Genomic DNA, 19802 nt, shown 5'->3' with positions numbered 1-19802 from the left:
AACTGCCCAATGAGTTCACTTATTGAATCCCATGACTTAAAACAAAAATATAAGGTACAATGTTTAGCATCAACAGTTGGATTAAGCCTACACCAAGGATGTAGTGCAGGGTAAATCTGATTTTTTACAACTCCATCCCTTGCCTACACATTCTGTTTAGTTTAAGTGCGCTGGCCACACAGATGATGGGTATGAAACATCTCAGCAGTGAAAAGATGAGACCTGTTGTGGCAGCCTTGAGTCAGCAGTTTTGCTCTCTTGCCGTGTCACGCTAGACGTATTTCTTGTTCTCGTTTTGTTATGTTAAAACAGACTGACAGACAACTGTCTAGTGACTCCAGAAGTCACTTACACTGGCAGCACGAGCAGCGGCAATATCTTCAATTGGACAATACAAACATCACATTTGTTTCAAAACTCAACAGAATTGGGTCAGTAGCTGCAAATTAGACTTGGAGATGAGGATGCGATATGCAGCATTTTGGTTTGATCAGTCCAGCTTGGTCGTTCTTTGAAGTGTCATGATGACTGGGGTCTTTACTATAGGCTAGATGAAGCTAGCCTAATTTGCACTAGATCTGAATATACACCTGTCATACAAACTATTTTTGCCTGTATTGCCTTGATTTTGTTTGTGTGGCTTCAATACGTTAATGTCTGACGGTTAAGACGTCACAGTGGACTTTGGTGTTTTCCACATTGCATGAGGGAGACAGAATATCTAGACTACTTTTAAGGGACCATGTGTTCAAGAGAGGGCTTTTGCAATAAAAATTCAGGCAAGGTAACATGTGTAGGCCTATATCAACCTTCTTTTCCAAGACCACCGGCCTTTTAAAATGTTTGTTGCAGCCCTGATATACTTCATTCAACTAGTCCACCAAAGACATCAAGCCATTAACTAGTTGAATTTGATGTGGAAGATCTGTGCTACAACAAATATTTGACGGCTGGTGGTCCTCGAGGAGATTTTTGAAATTATGGTGGTTAACTCACTAGGAAGCAGAACAGGTACAGAGAGTGGCCATGCTGTTAGCTTAAGTTGCACCAATGGATGAATGTGTGCTAGAACAGCTGAGGGATAACATTTAGCTGCATTCCAGGTGAAGCTGGTTGAGAGAATGCCAAGAATGTGCAAAGCTGTCAAGGCAAAGGGTGGCTATTTGAAGAATCTCAAATATAAAATATATTTTCATTTGTTCAACACTTTTTTTGGTTACTGCATGATTCCAAATGTTTTATTTCATAGTTGTGATGTCTTCACTATTATTTTACAAAGTAAAAATAAAGAAAATCCCCAGAATGAGGAGGTTTTGACAGGTACTTGTGTGATATTTAATCCTAGTAAAAAGTACCTGTCTTGGGTCAGTTAGGATCACCACTTATTTTAAGAATGTGAAATGTCAGAATCATGGTAGAGAGTGATTGATTTATTTCAGCTTTCACATTCGCAGTGGGTCAGAAGTTTACATACACTCAATTAGTATTTGGTAGCATTGCCTTTAAATTGTTTAACTTGGGTCAAATGTTTTGGGTAGCCTTCCACATTCTTCCCACAATAAATTGGGTGAATTCTGGCCCATTCCTCTTGACAGAGCTGGTGTAACTGAGTCAGGTTTGTAGGTCTCCTTGCTTGCACACGCTTTTTCAGTTCTGCCCACAAATGTTCTATAGGATTGAGGTTAGGGCTTTGTGATGGCGACTCCAAAACCTTGACTTTGCTGTCCTTAAGCCATTTTGCCACAACTTTGGAAGTATGCTTGGGGTCATTGTCTATTTGGAAGACCCATTTGCAACCAAGCTTTAACTTCCTGACTGATGTCTTGAGATGTTGCTTCAATATATCTACATCATTTTACTCCTCATGAGCCATCTATTTTGTGAAGCGCACCAGTCCCTCCTGCAGCAAAGCACCTCCACAACATGATGCTGCCACCCCCGTGCTTCATGGTTGGGATGATGTTCTTCGGCTTGCCAGCATCCCCCTTTTCCCTCTAAACATATCGATGGTCATTATGGCCAACAGTTCTATTTTTGTTTCATCAGACCAGAGGACATTTCTCCAAAAAGTACAATCCTCATGTGCAGTTGCAAACCGTAGTCTGACTTTTTTATGGCAGTTTTGGAGCAGTGGCTTCTTCCTTGCTGAGCGGCCTTTCAGGTTATGTCGATATAGGACTCGTTTTACTGTGGATATAGATACTTTTGTACCTGTTTCCTCCAGCATCTGCACAAGGTCCTTTGCTGTTGTTCAGGGATTGATCCAGACATTTTTCTGAGGTCTTGGCTGATTTATTTTGTTTTTCCCATGTCAAGTAAAGAGGCACTGAGTTTGAAGGTAGGCCTTGAAATGCATCCACAGGTACACCTCGAATTAACTCAAATGATGTCAATTAGCCTTTCAGAAGCTTCTAAAGCCATGACATAATTTTCTGGAATTTTTCAAGCTGTTTAATTTCTTGGCGCGCCCATCCCTTAAGCGGGATCATTTTTGTCAACATCCACTGAATTTCAAATTAAATTACAAGTGCAATATAGCAAAACACAGCTTAGCTTGTTGTTAATCCACCTGGTGTGCCAATTTCAAAAAAAGCTTTACAGCAAAAGCTATCCAAGTGTTTATGCTAGGACATCTCTCTCAGCAGACAAAACATTACAAACTGCTAGCAGCAAAGTAGATTGGTCACGAAAGTCAGGAAAGCAATGAAATGAATCGCTTACCTTTGATCTTCGGATGTTTGCACTCACGAGACTCCCAGTTACACAATAAATGTTCCTTTTGTTCGATAAATATTATTTTTATATTCAAAAACCTCCATTTGGTTGCCGTGTTTTTGTTCAGAAATCCACAGGCTCGTGCAGGTCATGACGGGCAGACAAAAATTCCAAATAGTATCCGTAAAGTTCGTAGAAACATGTCAGACGTTTTTATAATCAATCCTCAGGTTGTTTTTACAATAAATAATTGATAATATTTCAACCGGACCGTAGCTTTTTCAATAGGAGAGAGAGAGAGAACATGTCTGCTCGAAGCTGTTGCGCATGCAAAACTCTGCTGGCACCCAGCCATCCACTGACATGATGTGATCGTTCTCGCTCATTTTTTCAGAATAAAAGCCTGAAACTATGTCTAAAGACTGTTCACACGATGTGGAAGCCATTGGGAAAGGAATCTGGTTGATATCCCTTTAAATGGAGCGAAGGCAGGCTATGGAACAGAGAGCTTTCAGGGAAAAAAGCACTTCCGTGGTGAATTTTCCTCAGGTTTTTGCCTGCAATGTCAGTTCTGTTATACTCACAGACAATATTTTTGGGAAACTTTGGAGTGTTTTCTATACTAATCTGACAATTATATGCATATTCTAGATTCTGGGCCTAAGAAATAGGCAGTTTCATTTGGGTCGGTTTTTCATCCAAACATCAAAATACTGCCCCCTACACTCAACAGGTTTAAGGCACAGTCAATTGAGTGTATTTAAACTTCTGACCCACTGGAATTGTGATACAGTGAATTATAAGTAAAATAGTCTGTAAACAATTGTTGGAAAAATGACTTGTGTCATGCACAACGTAGATGTCCTATCAGACTTGCCAAAACTATAGTTTGTTAACAAGAAATGTGTGGAGTGGTTGAAACACTTAGGTTGGAGTCATTAAATCGAGTTTATGTAAACTTCTGTTCATTGACAGCATGCCAGGGCGGATTGCAGAGGTCTTGAAACAGAAGGGGCAACACTGCATATATTGACTCTTTGCATCATCAACTTCATGTAATTGTCAATAAAAGACTTTGACACTTATAAAATGCTTGTAATTATACTTCAGTATACTAACATCCGACAAAAATATCTAAAGACACTGAAGCGAAAACTTGGTGGAAATTAATATTTGTGTCATTGTGTCATTGGCCACGACTGTACAGTAGTAGCCTACAGTGAATGATTTTTTTTTCTACACTAAAGATGCAGAGTGATAATGACCAGGGGCTAACAAATTGTTAGTGTGTTTGTATTAGGTTGTCGTGCAATGAGGACCATGTCCATGAATACTGGGTGAATTGGTGGTGTCAGAATAGCCCCCAAGTGTCCTTGAATCTTATATGGCCTACAATGACCTCCTTGATGGGTTTTGGGACGGCCTTTTCAACAGGATTTGGGCTCCCAGTGTTTGTCTGTGCTCCATTAGGTCATTCCTGAATGAACCACTATATCAGTGGTGGGCTGATATATTGGCTGTGCAATCCACTGTTTTGATTGTTTTGGGTAGACAATGTTTAATCTTGGCGTGTCTGTGAGGAAAAATAAGAAAAGCAAAAGGATGTTGACATGCATATAAAAATGTAATATGGGACACTTCTTGGTATGCTATATTGCACTTAGGTTGGATGCAGTTGATAATATTATTGTAGTGCAGGAATGGGCAACTGCAGTCCTCGGGGTCCTGATTGGTGTCACACTTTTGCCCATCCCTGATTTAGTGGATATAGTCAGGCCCCACACTAGAAAAGGGTGCCTCTGAGCACACATGAAAGGGAGCACTATCCCCCAAAGAAACCCCTCACTTTCCCCAAGTCAACCAAACTATCCTGGAGGGGAAATTAGTCTACCTGTCCTTTTGTTCAAATAGATCTGTCTGGACAGGCCAATAATTACATTACCATCTCAATATGACAAAACTTGTTGCCCAAAGTATCTTGGATGGACCATCTATCTGGATAGGCCAAGGATTGCATTAACATCCCATGACAAAACAAGTGTAAAGGTTTTTGCCTGCTTCCCAGCCGAAACAGTTCGGTAGAGTTTGTGCATATATTATGACATGTTGTGTAGTTTTGGACTTCGGTGAGGGTTTTTTCAGCTGTTCGGCCACACATTTCTTCTGGAGGCAAGCTGACGTTCGGAGCCTTTAAGCCCCTTTGTCGGTGATTGGTCAACAGCAGTGATTCTTCAATAGTCTTTGTTGTCATTCAACGAGAGGCGACTTGTTTTAATACACATTTTTTTATTGAAAGATATTGCACCAAACCTCTTAATGTAAATTTGCGCGACTAAGATCTATTTGGCAAAATTAATGACAGATTTCTTGAGCTTAGATAAATTCTAACTATTTTAACGAGGTATCTTCTGGGTACGCCATCTCAAAATGGACAAACACTACAATTGCAGCTTTTTTTCAAGTGAACGTCTTTTAAGGGAGTATGAGAGCACACACAACACTCTGTGTTGTCTGTTCACACTGCTATGCTTTATCTTGGCCAGGTCGCAGTTGCAAATGAGAACTTGTTCTCAACTAGCCTACCTGGTTAAATAAAGGTGAAATAAAAAAAATAAACTCGTTCAGTTCAGCTAGCCGAGTTCGGCTAGGCGCCAGCCGAACTGAAGCTTGCTGAGGCCTTAACTTCTTATGGATCCCTTCGCGTGCCAATCCCTTTCGTGGGAGCGATTTGACAACACCCAGTGAAATTGCAGCGCGCCAAATTCAAAACCAGAAACACTCATAAGAATTCATAAAACATAGAAGTGTTATACATCGGTTTAAAGATTAACTTCTTGTTAATCCAGCCACAGTGTCAGATTTCAAAAGGGCTTTACGGCGAATGCAGACCATGCGATTATCTGAGGACAGCGCCCAGCATACCAACACATGAAAATCAGATTTCAACCAGGCAGGTGCTACACAAAAATCTGAAATAACGATATAATTAATGTCTTGCCCTTTGAAGATCTTCTTCTGTTGGCACTCCAAAATGTCCATTCAACATTTCTCTTTTATATTTTTAATACATTTACTAACATTTCTAAAACCCTGTTTTTGCTTTGTCGTTATGGGGTTGTGTGTGTGTGTGTGTGTGTGTGTGTGTATTTAGGAGGGAAAACATGTATTCAATCCATTTTAGAATAAGGCTGAAGCATAACAAAATGTGGGAAAAATTAATAAGTCTGAATATTTTCTACATCATAGATTTTTCACCTCTTAATATTGAGCTCATGGCATCACTTTGCAACCGAAGTAGGCTGTTGTAGGACATTAGCCTACATTTACTGATAGATTAATCCATTAGCCTACGTGGCTATTAGGGATGTAACGATTCACTGATAGGCATCGGTCCCAGATTCATATATTTAAAGGGTTACATTGGTATTTTGGTTATTTGGGGTAATTTCCTACTTACCCCTAATCAGCTCGGGGATTCAAACCAGCAACCTTTTGGTTACTGGATCAATGCTCTTAACTGCTAATCTACCTGTCACCCAAACCAGGCATGATATCCTAATCTGGCATATAGCCTAACCAGTACAAAGGCTTAGACACACCAATAGCGTTTGCTGGCCGAGAATACTTAGCACCTCTGAATAGAGTGCCGGCCGTAATTTGCGAACTGAGTGCGCACCGATTTTACATGTAGAATCGTTTGAAAATGTCAGCAGCAGAACAATAGATCAACATTCGGTGCAATGTGCGAAAGCGTTAATGCTCATGTGCCTTATCTATCATTATCGAGAGCCTGTATTTTGGGATTTTGTAAGGATCTTAACATTCATTGGTAAAGAGTTCTTAGGATGAACTTCAACATTATGCAATCTGAAAGCACTAAGTACTTCTGAGGACACCATGGTTTAGTATGCAATGTTTAGACCAAGTTTTTTGTAATTACAGTGGGGCAAAAAAGTATTTAGTCAGCCACCAATTGTGCATGTTCTTCCACTTAAAAAGATGAGAGGCCTGTAATTTTCATCATAGGTACACTTCAACTATGACAGACAAAATGAGAAAAAAAAATCCAGAAAATCACATTGTAGGATTTTTAATGACTTTATTTGCAAATTATGGTGGAAAATAAATATTTGGTCATTAACAAAAGTTTATCTCAATACTTTGTTAGCAATGACAGAGGTCAAATGTTTTCTGTAAGTCTTCACAAGGTTTTCACACACTGTTGCTGGTATTTTGGCCCATTCCTCCATGCAGATCTCCTCTAGAGCAGTGATGTTTTGGGGCTGTTGCTGGGCAACACGAACTTTCAACTCCCTCCAAATATTTTCTATGGGGTTGAGATCTGGAGACTGGCTAGGCCACTACAGGACCTTGAAATGCTTCTTACGAAGCCACTCCTTCTTTACCTGGGCGGTGTGTTTGGGATCATTGTCATGCTGAAAGACCCAGCCACGTTTCATCTTCAATGCCCTTGCTGATGGAAGGAGGTTTTCACTCAAAATCTCACGATACATGGCCCATTCATTCTTTCCTTTACACGGATCAGTTGTCCTGGTCCCTTTTCAGAAAAACAGCCCCAAATCATGATGTTTCCACCCCATGCTTCACAGTAGGTATGGTGTTCTTTGGATGCAACTCAGTATTCTTTGTCCTCCAAACACGACGAGTTCTATTTTGGTTTCATCTGACCATATGACATTCTCCCAATCTTCTTCTGGATCATCCAAATGCTCTCTAGCAAACTTCAGACGGGCCTGGACATGCACTGGCTTAAGCAGGGGGACACGTCTGGCACTGCAGGATTTGAGTCCCTGGCGGCGTAGTGTGTTACTGATGGTAGGCTTTGTTACTTTGGTCCCAGCTCTCTGCAGGTCATTCACTAGGTCCCCCCGTGTGGTTCTGGGATTTTTGCTCACCGTTCTTGTGATCATTTTGACCCCACAAGGTGAGATGTTGCGTGGAGCCCCAGATCGAGGGAGATTATCAGTAGTCTTGTATGTGTTCCATTTCCTAATAATTGCTCCCACAGTTGATTTCTTCAAACCAAGCTGCTTACCTATTGCAGATTCAGTCTTCCCAGCCTGGTGCAGGTCTACAATTTTGTTTCTGGTGTCCTTTGACAGCTCTTTGGCCTTGGCCATAGTGGAGTTTGGAGTGTCACTGTTTGAGGTTGTGGACAGGTGTCTTTTATACTGATAACAAGTTCAAACAGGTGCCATTAATACAGGTAACGAGTGGAGGACAGAGGAGCCTCTTAAAGAAGTTACAGGTCTGTGAGAGCCAGAAATCTTGCTTGTTTGTAGTTGACCAAATACTTATTTTCCACCATAATTTGCAAATAAATTCATTAAAAATCCTACAATGTGATTTTCTGGATTTTTTTTTCTCATCTGTCATTGTTGAAGTACAGGCCTCATCTTTTTAAGTGGAAGAACTTGCACAATTGGTGGCTGACTAAATACTTTTTTGCCCCACTGTATATTGGTTGTGTCGGCATGGTTTGAAGGTGGGATTCTTACATGTCTTTCAGCTCAAGTTCAAGCTTAGTATAATTGATGACTTTGCGTGAACATGTATGCTTTTTAGATGCGAACATGGAGCGTGGAGGAGCTGAGGTCACGGCTGGCCTCCCTGGACCCCCAGATGGAGCAGGAAATCAGGGAGATCCGCCAGCGCTACCTGGCCAAGCGCCAGCCCATCCTGGACGCCATCGAGGCCAAGAAGCGACGCCAGCAGAACCTCTGAGGCACTTTGACATGCCCATACTCAAACGTCTTAAGTGGACTCTTGGTCATTCACACTGGACAATGACACGGACAGATTACTTCTGTTCATTGCTTTGGACTCCTTCATTGTTGTTCTTGTCTTTTTCTTTATAGGAAAACCACTTAATGCCGCCAAGCATCCATGTTTTTTTTGTCTTAAGTTATTTTAATTTTTTTGTTTAGGTACCTCAAGTATTCTTTTTTTTCACTCATGTGGTACAATTGTAATATCTTTCACTGTTGGTTCTCTTGAAACAACTGTTGCATTGGTAATTGGAAAATACTTTTATACCATACACTGTATCATTTTGTGTGTTTTACCACTTATGTAATTTGGTACTTATTCCTTAATTTGTATTTAGGTTCTCCATACTATTCATTTTTCAGCACAGTACAATATCCTGCCAAAGGGAAGTTCAATTTACTTCATGGGTATATGACCCAGGAGAACCTGAATTTAAATTCAATAGATAGTACCTCAGCCAGAGTTGAATGCATGTGCCACAAATTCAAACTTCAGATACGTGCATAGCTGATGTTAATACTTGATTTCAAGAAAACGTCAAGTTTCATGCATATATTTGGAATTTGTTTCTGAATTATGTACTTTTAGAGATATTACAATGAGGTTTGGTTAAAAGATGTTTGAAAAATGTAAGTGAAACCTTGTTTTTTGTGTTGAACCATGGTGCACTTCGTTCATTGTTATTCACTGTACAGTTACTTCTCTATTTTTGTTAATAACTCATCGTCAACATTCCATAGAGCAGGTTGTACTTATTTTTTTAACATTCAAACTTTTGGTAGACGTAAGGGCAATCATTTTGTATATATAGTTTAGGCAGTTATATCCTTACGAGGAAGATACATTTTGTATTTGTTGTGCTACAGAAATTTGCATCCGTGTGCAAACTAGCCTCTCAGGTCAGATATTCTCAGGTTCTCGTATACAAGGACAGTAAATTAGAAATTAAACTAAATAACCCAGTTTGATGACCAATAAGCACAATTTAGTTATCTGAAAATATTACTTGTTACAAGCAAAAAAAGGGAATGTATTTAATTGCCTTATACTGCCTACTTATTTGTTTTTCTGCTTTATAATTGTAATAATCACCTGTCAATTTACTAGTTAAAAAAAAAGAATTACAGTTATTTAATTACTGTAGGTTTATAACTCCTCAAACCTTTGACATATCACTCAATCTAAACTTCTGTTGATCTGATTATTTATTTGAGATTTCACATTGTTACTTACAACCATTGTTTCTGAGTAAGGCGGTCTAATGTTTTTATGTTATATTGAAAGGCATTCATTGAAGTAGAAATCACTGGAAAGCATTTCAGCCCTGTAATATGAATGAAGAACTGGTGTGTACTCAAGTCTCCACTTGTCCTTAAATTTAATATTCATTCCAAGAAAATGGTTTTCAAATGTTGATCCCTTAAATTATGCAATGAAAGTCATGCATTTGTTTAATATCAGTGTTTGATTTGTGTATTTGTTGCGTGCCTATTAAAACCAGTTTAAGGAATGTGTTTATTTGTTCCATATGTTTTCTCTCCCCATTTGAAGTTACTGATGTTGGAATAAGTGTTTTGGAACCATTGAGTATTTTGGCTTTGCAATGACATTTCAGGCAAGGTAACATGTCTAGGCCTAGATCAGTGTTTCCCAAACACGGAAACCACCAGCTTTTTAACATATTTGTTGCAACCCTGATAAAGCACACCTCGTTCAACTAGTACACAAAAGAAAATCAAGCCATTACCTACTGTAATTGCTGGACTATAAGCTGCTACTTTATTCCCACGCTTTGAACCTCGCGGTTTATACAATGACGTGGCTAATTTAGGGATTTTTCCCGCTTTCACAAGATTCATGCCGCCAAAAAACTGAGCACCGTCACATAATGTGACGTAAAATCGAGCGCGCTCAAACTTCCCATCATTCTGATTACGGTAGTAATTTTGTCACCCTCATCATGGCAAAGACACGGAGAAATGCATATGATGCAGCTTTCAAGTTGAAGGCGATCGATCTGGCTGTTGGGAAAGGAAAGAGAGCTGCTGCACGGGAGCTTGGCCTTAATGAGTCGATGATAAGACGTTGGAAACAGCAGTGTGAGGAACTGACTCAGTGCAAGAAGACAACAAAGGCTTTCAGAGGGAAGAAAAGCAGATGGCCAAAAGTATTTGCAGCCACTCGACATCAGTGTAAATCGTGCATTTAAGGTGGCGCTCCTTGTTCAGTGAGAGTCTTGGATGACAAGTGGGGAGAAATCCTTCACTAAAACGGGCTGCATGTGAAGAGCAACTTATGGTCAAGTCTGCCAGTGGGTCCTGACAGCGTGGAGCATTGACAAAAGATCCACTATCATCAACGGGTTTCGAAAGGCTGGACTGCTGCGTGTTGAAGAGGCAGCATGAGCTCAGCGGGGTATTTGCCTCCGGATGAAAGTGACGAGAGTGACAATGAAAACGATCCAACATCGGATGAAGCAATTCTGAGGCTATTCATCTCCGACACCGAAGGAGATGACTTCAGTGGTTTCAGTGCACAGGAGGAGGAAGATAGTGACCAAGTTAATTTGTTTCAATGTACCGGTAGGCACCTGCGGCTTATAGACATGTGCGGCGTATTTATGTACAAAATACATATTTTTTAATAATTCAGTGGGTGCGGTTTATATTCAGGTGCGCTTAATAGTCCAGCAATTACGGTAGTTGAATCTGATGTGCTAGCCCAGGGCTACAACAAATATCGGATGATTGGTGGACCTCAAGGAAATAGTTGGGAAACACTGACCTAAATGTCACTACAGACAGTCTGTGGGCAGAATGCTTTATGGAAGTACTTTCTGCCTTATGAAATTATGGTTGTAGAACATGCTGCTACCTTAAATTGCAACTCTGGATGAATGTGTGCTAGAACAGCTGGGGGATAGCATTTATCTGCATTATGCACGAGAGAGATTATGAATTACCACGTTTTTGTCTCCAAAAGCTCCTCTACTCTGAACACACCAAGTAACGGAAGGTAAGGGCTGTGGCCAATTACCAACGTCAGGGGTTTTCACACTGCACCCCATTCCCCACTGGACACTATTTTGGGGTACTTGCTTGGCTGTACATGATCTATACTGGGTAGTTGCTGATTTTTGGAGATATGAACAAAGTCTATCGCTGTGAAATTGAGAATGCCAAGATTGTGCAAAGCTGTCATCAAAGCCAAGGGTGGCTACTTTGAAGTATCTCAAATATAACACATTTTGATTTGTTTAACACTTTCTATATGTGTTATTTCATAGTTTTGAAGTCTTCTCTATTACTCTACAATGTAGAAAATGGTAACAATATAGAAAAACCCTTGAATGAGTAGGTGTGTCAACTTTTGACTGGTACTATATATTTCACTTGGTGTAGGCCAGTTCATGAAGGAAGGTTTGCTCATTAAAGTTTTTTAGCAAGCGTCTGACAAATCAGGACACAGGCTGAGCAGCCATTACGAACACAGGCTGTAAAATTGATCACTAAGGCCATAACAGAAAACACCAGACTGATACCTATCAGGATTATTTGTCAGGATAACATCGAGGAGAGTAGCCTTTTCTGCGTGTTTGGAGTCATACCTTGTGGGATTGGTGATAATCTAAGAAAGATTTAGGGAGTCCCATTGCTTTAGGACTCTGTCAGGTGGTTTAAGCATGTCTCAGTTTAGGTCACCTAGCAGGAAAAATATAGACTTAGTGTAAGGGGCAAGGAGAGAGCTTATAGTGCAAGTAGGGTACAGGCCGGTGCTGATGGAGGACAATAGCACCCAGCAACAGTCAACAAAGAGCTATTGGAAAGTGTAATGCTTAATTACCAGCAAATCAAATTGTTTGGGGACAGACTTGGTGGAGACAATCGAACACCGAAGGTGAACCTTGGTGAAGATTGCCACTCCCCCACCTTTGGAAGATCTGTCTTGCTGAAAATGTTATAACCAGGTTAAGGTTATCCACGTCTCAGTAATGACCAACACATCTGGATTGGAGCTGTGAACCCACACTTTCAATTGATCCATTTTATGTAATAAGCTTCTAGTGTTAACATACAGAAAACCCAGACTTTTACGATAGCAGAAATCAGTGAAGCAGTTATCAGAGCACGAGTCAGAATTGGGGCTAGCAACAGTAGATTGGCCAGGGTGTACATGCATATTTCCAGATAGTACAATTAAGGCACTGCATAGTACAGGGAGAGCTCTGCAGTGCTGATTTGACATCAATGTGCATCAGGTGGCAACAAGATCATTGAGGCAACAGAGTCTTGAGGCAAAATGCACAAGAAAAAAATATATATATATAACGACTTGGGGCTAGCCATTGTAAGTTCAGAGTCACTCGCCCCAACAGTGCGTGTGTGCTGGAGGCGAGAGAGAGAGAGAGGGGTGTGTGTGGTGTAGGTACCTGTACCAGAGGTGAAGACAGGCCAGGGCAGACGGTGAGCAGATCGCCAGGTGGAATCCAAGCAGTAGTGTAGGAGGCAATGGGAGTAGGTGAGTGTCACAGCCACTTGGACAAAGCTTTTATTTCTGGAGGCAGCTTACTTGTAGAAAATGCCAGTGAATGGTCTTTGAACAGCAGGAGGGAGCTTCAGAGGACACTTCAAATAGTCCTGACACTTGTTGGGCCAAAAGCCCTTTTACTTCACACCTTAGTGCTAATTGAATTTGTATCTGGTCTGTTCTTTCAGGCCTGGCAGCTCAGTTCCAGGTTGGATGGTGTCCTTAGGTCTCTGCTGTTTGTTTGCTAGAGCACCCTCCATATAGCTTGGAAAAAGAAAACATTGGAAGCAGTAATCTCTCCAGTTAACGTTGGTCAAAATTAGGTTGTAGGTTTGGAGTTTTGATCTGGAGCGAACGCCATGCTGTGGAGAGTAAGCAACCTGTATATGTACCTGTCGAAAAATCCACGTTTATCTAACTCCAAATCTATCCTTTTGTAAAAAAAGAATCAATTCAAGGGGCTTTATTGTCATGGGAAACATATGTTAACATTGCCAAAGCAAGTGAGGTAGATAATATAAAAAAGTGAAATAAACAATAAAAATTAACACAGAAGTTTCTATATAATTAAGACGTTACAAATGTCATATTATGTATATATACAGTGTTTTAACAATGTTTAAATGGTTCATGTACAAAAGGGAAAATAAATAAGCATAAATATAGGTTGTATTTACAATGGTGTTTGTTCATCACTGGTTGACCTTTTCTTGTGGCAACAGGTCACACATCTTGCTGCGGTGATGGCACACTGTGGTATTTCACCCAGTAGATATGGGAGTTTATCAAAATCAGGTTTGTTTTCTAATTATTTGTGGATCTGTGTAATCTGAGGGAAATATGTGTCTCTAATATGGTCATACATTGGGCAGGAGGTTAGGAAGTGCAGCTCAGTTTCCACCTCATTTTGTGGGCAGTGTGCACATAGCCTGTCTTCTCTTGAGAGCCATGTCTGCCTACGGCGGCCTTTCTCAATAGCAAGGCTATGCTCACTGAGTCTGTACATAGTCAAAGCTTTCCTTAAGTTTGGGTCAGTCACAGTGGTCAGGTATTCTGCCACTGTGTACTCTCGGTTTAGGGCCAGATAGCGTTCTAGTTTGCTCTGTTTTTTGTTCATTCCTTCCAATGTGTCAAGTAATTATGGTTTTGTTTTCTCAAGATTTGGTTGGGTCTAATTGTGTTGCTGTCCTGGGGCTCTGTGGGGTGTGTTTGTGTTTGTGAACACAGCCCCAGGACCAGCTTGCTTAGGGGACTCTTTTCCAGGTTCATCTCTCTGTAGGTGATGGCTTTGTTATGGAAGGTTTGGGAATCGCTTCCTTTTAGGTGGTTGTAGAATTTAACGTCTCTTTTCTGGATTTTGATAATTAGCGGGTATCGGCCTAATTCTGCTCTGCATGCATTATTTGGTGTTCTACGTTGTACACAGAGAATATTTTTGCAGAATTCTGCATACAGTCTCAATTTGGTGTTTGTCCCATTTTGTGAATTCTTGGTTGGTGAGCGGACCCCAGACCTCACAACCATAAAGGGCAATGGGTTCTATAACTGATTCAAGTATTTTTAGCCATATCCTAATTGGTATGTTGAATTTTATGTTCCATTTGATGGCATAGAATGCCCTTCTTGCCTTGTCTCTCAGATCGTTGTACGGTAATTTGGTAAAAAGCCATTTTGACATTTGCTCAGTACATTATTTTTGCTGTTAATGATAATTCAGAGGATTTTCCCAAGGTTGCTGTTGACACATATCCCACGGTAGTTATTGGGTTCAAATTTGTCTCCAAATTTGTCTCTGATTGGGGTGATCAGTCCTTGGTTCCAAATATTGTGGAAGATGCCAGAGCTAAGGATGATATTAAAACTTGTTAAGGCGATGGGTTCCCCTACAGGAACTCCACCCCCCCGTTCAGCTGAAAAGGTGGCGCAGGGAATGCAAAAATATTCTTTAGAAATATTTAACCTCCACACATTAACAAGTCCAATACCTCGTTCATCTACCCAGCGTGTCAGATTTTTTAAATGTTTTACGGCGAAAACACAACATATATTTATGTTAGACCACCACCAAACCAAAGAAAAAACGTAGCCATTTTTTCCAGCAAAAGATAAAAATCACAAAAGCAGGATTTAAAAAAAAAAAATCAATCACTAACCTCTTGAAAATCTTCATCAGATGACAGTCATATGACATGTTACACAGTACATTTATGTTTTGTTCAATAATATGCATTTTATATCCATAAATCTCGGTTTACATTGACGCCATGTTCAGAACATCCTCCAAAATATCTGGAGGAATTATAGAAAGCTACGCCAGATAACAGAAATACTCATCATAAACTTTGACTAAAGATACATGTTCTACATATAATTAAAGATACACTGGTTCTTAATGCAACCGCTGTGTCACATTTTTTTTTGACGTTACGGAAAAAGCCTAACATTGCAATAATCTGAGACTGCGCTCAGACGTAACAATATTTCTCCGCCATGTTGGAGTCAACAGAAATACAAAATTACAACATAAATATTCCCTTACCTTTGATGATCTTTCATCAGAATGTAGTGCAAGGAGTCCTAGTTCAACAATAAATCGTTTTGTTTCATAATGTTCAATTCTAGTGTCCAAGTAGCAGCATTTGCTACCACTTTCAGCTCAAATGCCCAAAAAATGACTTCTGGTCCAGGATAACTTTGCATCAAAACTTCCAAATGACATATTACAGGTCGAAGAAACTGGTCAAACTAAGTGCAGAATCAATCTTCAGGATGTTATAATCATATATATCCAATAGCATTCCAACCGGATCATTCGTTTTAATTTGGGGCTGATTGGAACAGCCGAAGCACTCAGAGACAAACGCGCCTCAACAAAATGGCATCCTTTTGCGACACCAACTACTTTCCTTCCCATTAGGTCAAAGTTCACAGCAAATGCTCCATTACACTTTCTACTGAATGAGGACAGCCAGTGGAAGACGTAGGAAGTGTTTCCAGATCCATAACTTGTTGGGAAGGGAGGGGGCGATGACGTCAAAGTTGCCCCAACTTTCAGGATTTCAAAACTTGTTTGGAAGATTGCCTGCCCTGTGAGTTCTGTTATGCTCACAGACATAATTCAAACGGTTTTAGAAACTGTGTGTTTTCTATCCAATATTAATAATAATATGCATATATTAGCAATTTAGGACAGATTTTGATGCAGTTCACTATGGGCACGCAATTCATCCAAAGTGGAAATACTGCCCCCTATCTGAGCTTTAGTATAGCCAATTGGAATTTGTTGTGTGTATATTTGATAATTTCATTGAGAATACCATCAACACCACAGGATTTTTTTGGGTTGGAGGGTTTTTATTTTGTCCTGTAGCTCATTCAAGGCAATTGGAGAATCCAGTGGGTTCTGGTAGTCTTTAATAGTTGATTCTAAGATTTGTATTTGATCATGTATATGTTTTTGCTCTTTGTTCTTTGTTATAGAGCCAAAAATATTGGAGAAGTGGTTACCCATACATGTCACGACTCCGACCGAAGGTGGCTCCCCTTCCCGTTCGGGTGGCGCTTGGCGGTCGTCGTCGCCGGCCTACTAGCTGCCACTGATTATTTTCTCCCCCTCCTTATGTGTTTATTGAGTACACCTGTTTTGAGTTGGTTATAATTAGTGAGGCTTTATTAGTCAGCCGGCCCGCCTGGTTCTTTGTGCAGGATTGATTATTGTAACCCCGGTGTTTGCATTAGATGTACATGTTTGTGTATTTAGTGCTAGACTGTTTTCGTTTCCCTGTGTCTGGGGCATTTGGTTTGAGCACCCGTAAGTGGGGTGACCGTAGTTCACCGTGTGTGCATTAAAATAAAAAGCACTTTATTGAACTCTGCTTTCCTGCGCCTGATTTCACCCTCATGACACCCAGGACCTTACAATACATCTCCATTTTGGATAGATAAGTCTTCGTGTTGTTGTCAGTTTAGTGTTTTTCCAATTTTCCCAGAAGTGGTTAGAGTATATGGATTCTCCAATTACATTGAGCTGATTTCTGACGTGCTGTTCCTTCTTTTTCCGTAGTGTATTTCTATATTGTTTTAGTGATTCACCACAGTGAAGGCGAAGACTCAGATTTTCCAGGTCTCTGTGTTTTTGGTTGGACAGGTTTCTCAATTTCTTTCTTAGATTTTTGCATTCTTCATCTGTCTCTCTCTCTCTGAGGGGGGCGTGTCCACAGATCCTCTCCAGCTCTGTCAGGTTGAATGGGGAGCGTTGAAGCACAGATATTTTCACTTCTCTTCAGAGATGTTCGATTGGGTTCAAGTCGAGGCTCTGGCTGGGCCACTCAAGGACATTGAGACATGTCCCGAAGCCACTCCTGCGCTGTCTTGGCTGGGTGCTTAGAGTTGTTGTCCTGTTGGAAGGTGAACATTTTCCCCAGTCTGAGGTCCTGAGCGCTCTGGAGCAGGTTTTCATCAAGGATCTCTCTGTACTTTGCTCCGTTCATCTTGGTCTTAATCTTGACTAGTCATCCAGTCCCTGATGCTGGAAAACATCCCCACAACATCATCCTGCCACCACCAAGCTTCACCGTAGGGATGGTGCCAGGTTTCCTTCAGAATTGTTGCTTGACATTCAGGCCAAAGAGCTCAATCATGGTTTAATCAGACCAGAAAATCTTGTTTCTCATGGTCTGAGAGTCTTTAGGTGCCTTTTGGCAAACTCCAAGCGGTCTGTTTACTGAAGAGTGGCTTCCGTCTGTTCACTCTACCATAAAGTCCTTATTGGTGGAGTGCTGCAGAGATGGTTGTCCTTCTGAAAGGTTCTCCCATCTCCACTGAGGAACTCTGGAGCTCTGTCAGAGTGACCATCGGGTTCTTGGTCTCCTCCCTTCTCTCCCGACTGCTCAGTTTGGCCGGGTGGCCAGCTCTAGGAAGAATCTTTGGGGTTCCAAACTTCTTCCATTTAAGAATGATGGAGGCTCCTGTGTTCTTGGGGACCTTCAATGATGCAGACATGTTTTGATACCCTTCTCTAGATCTGTGCCTCAACACAATCCTGTCTCCGAGCTCTACGGACAATTCCTTCAACCACATGGTTTGGTTTTTGCTCTGACATGCACTGTCAACTGTGGGTCCTTATATAGATAGGTGTGTGCCTTTCCAAAACATGTTCAATCAATTTCATTTACCACAGGTCAATGGAAGCAGGATGCACCTGAGCTCAATTTCAAATCTCCTAGCAAAGGGTCTGAATACTTATATAAATAAGTATTTTGTTTTTTTATGTGTAATACATTTGCAAAGATTTCTAAAAAACTGTGTTTGCTTTGTCATTATGGGTATTGTGTGTAGATTGATGAGGGAAAACAATGTGCACTTCACATGCAAGCGTTTTCATGGACAGAGATGGAAATATCCATTAGAAATTTAGAAAGAGGGGGGATTTAAAAATGCAACAACTATCATGGTTTGCTAATATGACTAGGATAATGCCTTTGGCTGGTAGGCACTGAAAGAAAATTGCAAGAAGGTCAATAGAACAGGTGAACGCATATGAGTAAGTCGCCACGTTTTATTGCCTCCACGTTTCTATGCTGGGATTTCGCTATAGGCTACTTTCAAGTAAGGTAAGATATGCCTCATGTTGTGAAGTAAAACGTCCAGGTTTCAAACAATTAAGGAATGTAAAAACTATAGCAATGCTTAATGAGCGGCCTAACCATCTTCTGGTATATGTAAAGGCTTCCCCAAAAAACGTCTTTATTAAATGTTAACTACAGTAGCTACAAAGTAGCCTATGCCTACCTGTCAGAATGATATCATGATTATTTGCATCAATCCAGTAGCCTAGCCATTTATTTTCCAAACTCCAACTCATGTGCTACAGAAACACTGCTAACTAAACAACACTGCTAGGTGCCTGCCCACTTGTATTAAAGGGTAATAATTACACTACATTTCTTAGATTTTTCCCAGACCTCAAAAGTGGTCTCCTGGTGTGGTGTAAGCATTGTTGTGGACTTAGAACATACAATTGTGTTGTTTTTCTGTTAAAGTGTGACTTTGAGAGTGAAAACCTGAAAATTGTTAGAAAAATCTTAAACTTTTTACATTTATTCATTTTAGTCATTTAGCAGACACGCTTATCCAGAGTGACTTATAGGAGCAATTAGGGTTACGCGGTTTGCTCAAGGGCACTTTGGCAGATTTTTTTTCACTTTGTTGGCTCTGAGATTCAAACCAGCAACCTTTCTGTTATTGGACCAATGCTCTAACCGCTAGGCTACCTGCCGCTCTGTTTTAATGGTAGGCCTACTATTAGCCCACTTGCACAGGACAGCTTGGGTTGGCCTGACTCTGAAAGAGGGATTGGTCATTTTAGGTAATTCAGAGTGTATGTCACACAGTGTATAGTAGGATATATTGATCAGTTGATTGACAAGTGTACTACAGAATGATAAACTGTCCGCTGGTGTGGATGCTCACCAATGTTTATAGTTATGTATTGTGGAAGGACCACCAGAGGGCAGGCTGGGCTCACGGATAGTAGCCCAACAAGGCATGGGAGACAAGGTAACCAGAGGCAATTAAGCACAGCTGACGGTACTAATGGCATATTCTCCTTCCCCTATAAGAGAGAGTATGGAACCAGCAGAGAGGGGGGAAACTATCTCTCGAAGATGGCCACCGAGACAGAGGAGCTATCCACGAAGAACCACTAAGACGTGACAATCTTGTGACTTTTGTTGTAGTTTAAAGATAATCGTATTGTGTTACTGTTTCAT

General features: G+C 40.7%; 1 protein-coding gene across 3 annotated transcripts in view; it reads left to right on the top strand.

The window, feature by feature from the left end:
- Positions 1–16902, top strand: part of LOC115135215 (serine/threonine-protein kinase 4) — a 77184-nt gene extending 60282 nt beyond the window's left edge. For 2 of the 3 annotated variants that reach the window (XM_029669672.2, XM_029669691.2), the window contains exon 11: positions 8302–10019. In XM_029669672.2, coding sequence (XP_029525532.1) covers positions 8302–8460 — 159 coding nt within the window. In that variant the 3' untranslated portion in view covers positions 8461–10019. Of the gene's footprint in view, positions 1–8301; positions 10020–16512 lie in introns of those variants that run through there. The other variant, XM_029669682.2, reaches the window with a different exon arrangement.
- The last annotated feature ends 2900 nt before the right edge of the window (positions 16903–19802 follow it).

This window comes from Oncorhynchus nerka, linkage group LG2 (assembly GCF_034236695.1).
Source record: "Oncorhynchus nerka isolate Pitt River linkage group LG2, Oner_Uvic_2.0, whole genome shotgun sequence".
Taxonomy (NCBI): Eukaryota; Metazoa; Chordata; class Actinopteri; order Salmoniformes; family Salmonidae; genus Oncorhynchus; species Oncorhynchus nerka.
Note: the sequence above shows the minus strand (reverse complement) of the source record. Positions and strands in the feature narration are given on the sequence as shown.